Source organism: Monomorium pharaonis, chromosome 11 (genome assembly GCF_013373865.1).
Source record: "Monomorium pharaonis isolate MP-MQ-018 chromosome 11, ASM1337386v2, whole genome shotgun sequence".
NCBI classification, from domain to species: Eukaryota; Metazoa; Arthropoda; class Insecta; order Hymenoptera; family Formicidae; genus Monomorium; species Monomorium pharaonis.
In genome coordinates, this window is record NC_050477.1 from 5,659,977 (window position 1) to 5,668,487 (window position 8,511).

An 8,511-nucleotide genomic window follows, 5' to 3' on the forward strand; every position below is an offset into this window, starting at 1 on the left:
TTTATTTCTCGTTCTGAATGGAGCTATCGTATCGAGAACATGTCTTAGATCTTAAGCAGAGAATTTTCGATTCAGTCGCCATTTGAACGAGACGACGCGTGGCTAAACGATGCTATAAGATGGTTATGGCGCGATTAAGACATAATTGGATATCAAAGTTGAAAAGAAAAGAGGATATCATTTTATTAACATTCTAGTATTCAAAACATCAATTCAAAAGCTTACAAAGACGTAAGTTGTTTAAAAGGAATACATATCACATAGAAATATCTGAGAAAGTACAAGTGACTTTTTACTGGAAAACGTAATTGTCAAATAAATTGTGCAACTTATGTTCTAACTCAAAATAAATTCATCGTTAACCATTGATTTTTCAGAGAAATATATGATTAATTTGAATTTATTTATTCCGAAAATATAGAAAAATTAAAAAAATAATCAAATATTCTAAATTCAAAATTATCTAAAAAATTTTATAAAAATAACTAAATATGATATACATACATATACATATATATACACATATATATACACAACGCAATTATCATATAATATTTATCATATAAAGTGTAAAAATAACATTGATTTAATGCAACTGCAGAATTTCAAACAAAAATAATTTTAAAAATTAATAAAATAATATATTGTATATAATAAAAATTTAATAAACTAAAATCAATTTAAAAAAATGTTAACGCAAATCTAATTTTACCAGACTCTTACTTTGAGAAAGATCAAATTCTCTTGAGATTTCAAAAGAGTAAATTTTCGCGTCCTTCAATCGTCGCTCTCAATTAAAAATTGAATTCGAATCTCATTATCTGCCTCCCTCCCCGCCCCCTCTCTCGCGAGGAGAAGAGAAAGAACTCTCCACGCAATTTTTACAGCATCGTATAGACGGACGGTCATATCCGCGCCGCGAGCTGTCGGAAAGTGAAGTATCAAAAGGGCGACTGGGCACAATCGGAATAATAGTGAGCGCTAGTCTCTCTCGACAAGCTTACCAGCTCCGGATCTCTCGAGTAGGCTGTCAGAAGCCCCCGGGGCACAGTTGCACCATCTCCGGACGGAGTTAGACCCCCTTGGGCGAACCAGCGGCCTTATTTACCCTTCCACCACGCGAGACCCGGGCGGCCCACACATGTGCGTCTACGTGCGTCAATTAAAACGTCGCCGCGGCTAAGCCGAAGTTCACGATCCTTTCACGAGAGGAGTACAAATCAACAGCGGGAAATATATCGAGTTCTTAGGAAAAACGGTCGGCACAACGGACGATCGATGTCACTGGTCTCGAAATCAGGGAATAATTAAATTTGCGTTAATCGGCGTGTTAAATCAATTAGATGATATTAAATACAAGAGAAATATATTCTGTGCTAAGATCATTGATTTTAGACATGTGCAGCTTTTTCAATTAATCCTTCTCAGAGAAAGGACATCGTAAGATTAAGGAGCCAACATTGTTGTGATGATGCTTATTAATGTCAGTAATAATTACAACGACCGTTTCACTTTCGTTTTTGCTACGTCCACGAAGTCCGAGATGGCGATTCATCACGGTCTTCCCACGCCCGACTACAATCGTCAGCGAAAAATGTTCGAGCCAGTTAACGAGGTGACCATTCATCTGCCCCGTGATCGCGTCGCGTGGATTCTGATTGATACAAAGGAGGCCGCACGAGTGCTCTTCACAAATCGGCCGGCCGCTCGCCGAAAGTTCGCGTGTCGACAGAACAGCGCTATAAACTGTTTCGAGGACGAGGTCAGCCCGCGAATTCGAAAGGACGAATCACGAGCGCGATTTAAGGATGATTCCCCTCCCGTCTGTTCCTTCTCTCGTCTATTTATCCGTCTCAATGAACCGACCGACGGTCCCTACTTACCGTACGCAATACCGCATATCGAGAGTGCACTCGCGGTAGAAGTGCGCAGAATTCTAAATGAGAAATTTGTTGCGAAAATTTGCCTCTGGACGCTTCTAAGAATCTTCGGGTATGCTTGCTAGCAAAGCGAAACAATAAAGAAGAACGTCAATATCCCGATTAGTTTTATCTAACCGTGATACCTTTATTAATTAAAAATTTTCTTGTTATGACATTTAGTTATCAATTTTCGCCTTTTAATATATTTTAATATACACTGTCCGACACGTTTTTTTGCTTTCGATTTGTAATATACAAAAAGTATAAGCACAAGAGAGTTAAAACAGCATAATAAAAACAGATATATATGTGATGTACAAAACGCCGAGAGCGCAAAACTACGGAAGATGGCAATGGAGAAAAATGACTCTCGAATGATGATTTCGTAATTTCGTAATGAGGCATTTCAGACGATCGCTACCGATAAGAATTAATCATCCGCAATATAACGTAGCAGACGACCATATCCTTTACGATATCCAATCTTGATCCGAACGTGATTGGAGATTATCTTGTTCTACCGCAGTGACTATCTTATCTCTATTCCTATTTAAACTTTTACGGAACGGTGATTTCGTTTGGGATCACATACCTCACGCTTTACATAAGCGGATTAGCGCAAGTACGATCGCGAAATACTGCCCGCGATTCTTTTTACAATAAAAAAATTTGCGATCGAACAAGGTAGGATCTACAATTTAATTTTTGTCCGCCGCACGTGAGAGGCGGTTGGAGAAAAAGAAAAGGTTAAAACTGCTACGAAGTATGTTAATTAAGTATTAATCATGACGTAAAGCGAGATGATACCGCGCTTGTTTCTTATACGTGTGTTTCTCCGTTAAATGCAAATTCCCGAGCGAATGATTGAAATGTCGTCGTATGGAGAATAATGCTATTTCTTTTTTCGGCATTTTTATTATAGAATCTCCCTGTACTCCGCTACGCTTCCTGGCTCCGCTGCGCGAAGTTCCTTTGCGGATTTCTTTTCTACAAAACTACGTCGCCCAATATTTTTCTAGTTGGAAGAGTATTTTTCGCAAATTTTGCGAAACAAATTAATTAAAACGTTCAAATTGTAATTAATGAAAAAATGTTTTGCTTTATGTATTATTGCTTAAGACAGCTTTTGTATAGTCGACAATTTTTTTTACAATCTCTTATAAAAATGTAATACTGGGAAGTATTAAATTTTTATAAGTAATTCTGTTTAAAACGAGTATTTTGTATATAGATTTTGTACATTACTTCGCTAAATATAACGTTATATATATATATTGAATTTCCACTGTCATTTAGATGTAAAACGTCACAACTTGATATTGCAACAAAGTTTATGTTCATGTAAATTATTAAATTAATTATTAATTAAATAAAAGCTAAATTTTAAATCGTGTGTTTCTCTTTTCGTATACATAAGACAGAAAACAGAAGACAGTATACAGAAAACAAAAAATAAAAAATATTCAAGGAGACGAATTCAATAAGCTAAACGTATGTGCATCTATATACAAATACATTTACGAGCAAAGATAAGAATTTACGTGGAACATAATAAAATGTACGTAAAAAAATATGTAACGAACAAGTCGTAGTCGGCATACAGCTTTATATATGCTTGTCACAATTTTTTAATTGTGTTTTATGTATAAATTCGTGCTTATTTCGAGAAGAATACTCAAGTAAACAAAATGACCGCGAAAAACAGGTTAAAATGTGAAAACCTCATCGTAATTCTGACAAAACACAACTTCTACTTTTCAATGCGCTAAAGTATTTTAAAGATAAATCCGTTTTATCAATTTTTATCGCAATGTATTCGCGAGGTTACTTATTTGCTAATAATTTATCATTATGGTATTACCTACTCATATTTATCACATTTTTAACGATTAAAATTAGAAAATTAAAATTTGATTTATATTTTTAAACCCGCAATTAAATGAGATAAATTTCAATTACGTTATAGATATAAATTTGCATTAAAATTTTGAATTTATTCACGAAATTTTTCAATTTATAACTCTTTTAGTTCAGAATTTTCAAATCAAAAAATTAAATATTAAATTTAGAGTTTGCATTTTTTATTATTAATTAGACTATTAATCATTTTCTTCTATATATGGGATTGTTCATTTTTGTGTTTGTAGCATTATATACTTTTGACGACAGTGATGACTCACCTGCGCCAGGCTTGCTACCGCGAGGCCGAAGGTAAACGCGATGTGCAAGACATTCGGTGGCATCGCCACTATCCACGAGATGCAGGAAGCGCAGCCTATGAGGACCAGCAGAAACGTGCCCAGGATCTCGGCGAACAACATCACCAGGAAGTCGAGTTTGGTGACCTCCTCCAGGCCAACGAACTCCTTCATGCCTGCGAAAGAAAATCGGAGAGTCAACTCCAGCTGCGATCTGATCCGTTTCTTGAAGAAAGAGAGGAAATCAATCTGCGTCTAACTTTCGTAACTTCAATTTTCGCAATGACAACATAATCTACTTGTTTAAGAAAATTAGCTTTCGTCTAATTTCACAACGCACGTTTCTTGCGCTTTCTGCACATTTATGGTGAGTGAAAGAGAAATAAGAAGAGATGAAATTAAAAGAAGCGCAATTAAAAAAAAAACAGATTTATCTAGAATTGTAATGCAATTAAAAAGTTGATAGAATATTGATTTAGTTTGTAACCTGATTGTCTCTATCATTAATTGTAATTTTTTATAGTTTTTTTTATTAATTTAGACTGTAATTTCTTTCTTCTATTAAATTAATTATATTTTCTATAAATGTTTTAAAATTTATTTATAATTATAATTTTTATTAATTTTATTATTATTTTTATTATTATCATATTTTATTATTTACAGCTTAGTTTATTAATATTATTATTAACAATAGTATTCATAACTATTTCTTTATTCAAAACTTATAAAGTTCAATTCAATCTGTCAATTCGCGGCTTAAATTAATTTAAATGAAAAAGGCGGAGCAAATTCAAAAGAAAAACTATATAGTATTTAAATTCTTATTACATCGTTATCAAGATATCGTTAGAAACATGTGTTTGATCGCCTATTGAAGTACAGTAGAGTAGATTACAGTTGTGATTAAAAGGCGCGATTAAAAAGCGTCTGCGATAACGTGTCTGAAATAATGTGTTTGATATTAATTAAAGATGAAACTTAAGACATGTTCGACACATTATCGCGAGAAATTTCCTAAAATATCTATGGAGGTCGGACTACTTTTAAGTAGACCGACAATTGCGAAATAATATTCGTTCGCGAGTGATAATTCCATAAACGTTAATTTTTAAATGTTAATTCTTAATTTTATGGAGTATATCTTAAATCTTAATCTTACTGTATGACTTGTGACTTATTTTTTAATTTACTGCATGTTTAACATTTTGATATGTAAATTTTCTTGATATATAACTCTTTTATCTGATTACTAATTGTATACACTTCATATTTCTTTAAAATGTAAATAATTCACAACAGTCTCCAAAATATATTTTTTCAAAAAATAATCTTTTTTCTTCAAACTATTTTTCAAAACTCAAACATTTAAAATGTTTTATGTAATAAAACTAAAGCCACGAAAAGAAAAACCATAAAATTTTTGTTCAAAAGCAGCATTCAAATTAAAAAAAGAAAAGATCGTAAATAAAAACGGCGAATCTTTCGTCTCGTTTGTGTTTTTCATCGTAATGATAGGAATCGCACGCGATTTGCCTGTGTAATTTACTGTTTAGCCAACAATCGGCGCATATCTTAGCTTACATGCATCGTCACGACATATGCTACCTTGAATCTCATTCTTGCGAAGGTAACATTATTATCGAATAGATACTTTTTCCTTTTTATACGACAGGGTTGAGATAAAAAACGATTGTAAGATTAAAAAAAAATTTCTAATGCATAAACTTTCTACATCCTTGAGACACACTTAAGAAATTCAGATCAACTTATCGTTCGTGAATAATTAACACTCGTTTTGTCTTATATATTTTTAGAAAAGATATTTATGAAATTTCTTCGCGACATCAATCTGTGCGGTAAACAATTTTTACTAGATTATTATCTAACTCCACACTTATAGTAAAGTTCTATCTATTCCCGATTAGATCGCAATCGTGTATGTCCCTTGAAAATAAAACGCACGTAAGTCTCTTAGAACCAGCACACTATAATAATATTAATTATTTAAATGTAACTCCGATCTGATAAGAATAATCAATCAAATCCATCTAGAGCACATTCTCGTTTCCTGATTCTCGATATAATATCCTCGATGTAATCTCTCGATATCACGAATATTTAACAAGAATCTTTCATCACCATCTCGATTCGTTCTTAAGCTTCGTTCAACTCTCTTTTCGATAGTTATATACCTTTCCACGGTTTGCTCATGATCACTTCGATAAGAAATCACTCCCGAGTCACCACTTCGAATTTCTCTCGAGCACCCTGGAAAAATTGACGTTCTCCACTTCCTCGACGACCTCCTTCACGTGGGTCTCCTTTTTTTCACCGACCCTTGACGACAGCGGTGTATTCGCACAACGTGGAAAGGGTGAGACTCGGAAAACACCCCGGCACGTCGATGAGCCACGGAAAGCGGTAGACCGCACTTCCTACGCTACCCGCGAGTGGTGCACACCACGTGAGAGAGTTTCTGGGCGACGTGCGCGAGTTTCGCCTTCATATATCGCTTGCGATCGGCGGTGCGGGGTCCTCTACTCCTCCCTCTCTCCCCGAGAGGCGCGCGCTCGCGTACCCCTCTTGTCACCTCTTCCTTTGACTGAGGCCCCCAGCCGAGCGTGCGGGCGATCCGCGTTCGTTCGAAAGCTTATCGAGGAACGAGATGAAGAAGAAAGAAGCACTTGTGCAAAGAAGGGATACAACAACCAATGTCGATCCTGTCGCTCTCAATCCGTCAGGACGCGCTGCCCGAAACATTATCGCGTAATCGCGGCGCGTGCCCTTGACACGTAATTAATGTAAATCCTATTAAGTCACTATATTAAATGGTTTTTTATTAAGTCACAATATATATAACTCTTTACTTACGCTAGAATAATTATCAGTCAGTGTTAAGTGTGATTGATTAAGTTTAAAATAATTTATATTATTAATTGTATAATTTACAAAATAAATATTATTTCAAAAGCCTTAACAAGAAGAATTACCAGGTTGTATCTCACTATAAATTTATTTCGTAAATTAAAACTCGCGATTGAATGTTATTGAATTTTTACGTAATTAATAATTTAAACACAGCATTATATATATAATATGTAATTTTTTTTAAACTTCTTTTCCGTTAAAGAAAATTAATCTTGAATTTCGAATTATTTACTAGATACATTCTAGATCGTTCTAATTGCATGTTCTAATTACACGACATAATCCACAGAACGCATCCGTCCTTCGACACCGCATTGTCTGGGCTGAGTCGAGACTCTTTTGTTCACAGACAGAATGCGTTTCTGCGTCCCAGTTTTTCACCAAGATGCAAGTTCCGTTCAGGTACATACCTCTTCCAATTAATCGTCGTAACAAGGATTTAATTTGTATTTATTATACACTTTCGGACAACGGAGGCTCCGAGAAAAATGCACGAAACTGTCCGCTAACAAGTGCCACGCGTAAACGTTCGACGCGTGTGACGCACGTGCGTTACGCGCGATGAGGTAATGGAGCGGCGTGGCGCGTCGCCATCTGCGCGCGCGTTTGCGGTACCATTCATAAATTCGCAAACCTGATTTAGCTGATAGATGACCTTTAACGAGCAACAACACGCACGTCAATTTGCAATTTATATTCTTATATAATTCGGCGAAATTATAATTGTAATAAAAAAAAAAAAAAAACGAGCAACTTCCTTCAGTTCGCTTCTACTCATTCGGCGGTTACAGATATCTTCTATTCATTTATTTAGAAGCCACCTTCTGTTTATTTACGAAGATCACTTTAGCGCGCATATGCAAAACAGACACGTTAATAGACAATTTGCAGAACAGAACCTAATAATAGGTGCCAAGAAATAAAAGAAACCTAATGAAAAGTATCAAGTAACGTATGCAGATATCATTAATAAGAATGACGGATTAGCACACGTTTAAAGGTGCGTTAAGAGATACCAAGTGAAAAAAGATGCGGAGTCGAATAACTAAGGAAACCAAGCCGGAGACTTTTTGTAAACCAGTTTAATATACGTGCGTCTTTTAAATCGGTGCAATATATTAAAATTAATGAGTCGGTTTGCGGATCTCTTTTTTTTTCTACTCCCGCTCGTGTTCGCGAATTTCGGGACGGTATCGTGTGTCAGTGAACTGTCCAAGTCGGTTTTACGGGATATCCCGCTCTCTTTCCTCGCTTTCGTTTTCGCCGTCGCGTCGGATAAAGAGGCGCGTTTTTACGAGGCGCGCATTTTAACGCCCGCGTTGAAAAATCACTCTCGCGTGGGCGTGACAACGAGAGAGGCGATCTCTTTCGTTACAAAAATTCAACATGACGTGCATTAAGTCAATAACGTCGCGCCGTAACAGCGCAGAACGTTATAGAAACACCTGCGAACTTTTGAA

General features: G+C 35.6%; 1 protein-coding gene across 3 annotated transcripts in view; it reads right to left on the minus strand.

The window, feature by feature from the left end:
• Positions 1–8,511, minus strand: part of LOC105836461 (aquaporin AQPAn.G) — a 28,794-nt gene that overhangs the window by 11,676 nt on the left and 8,607 nt on the right. For 2 of the 3 annotated variants that reach the window (XM_012680506.3, XM_012680507.3), the window contains exon 3: positions 4,103–4,296. In XM_012680506.3, coding sequence (XP_012535960.1) covers positions 4,103–4,296 — 194 coding nt within the window. Of the gene's footprint in view, positions 1–4,102; positions 4,297–6,315; positions 7,747–8,511 lie in introns of those variants that run through there. The other variant, XM_012680508.3, reaches the window with a different exon arrangement.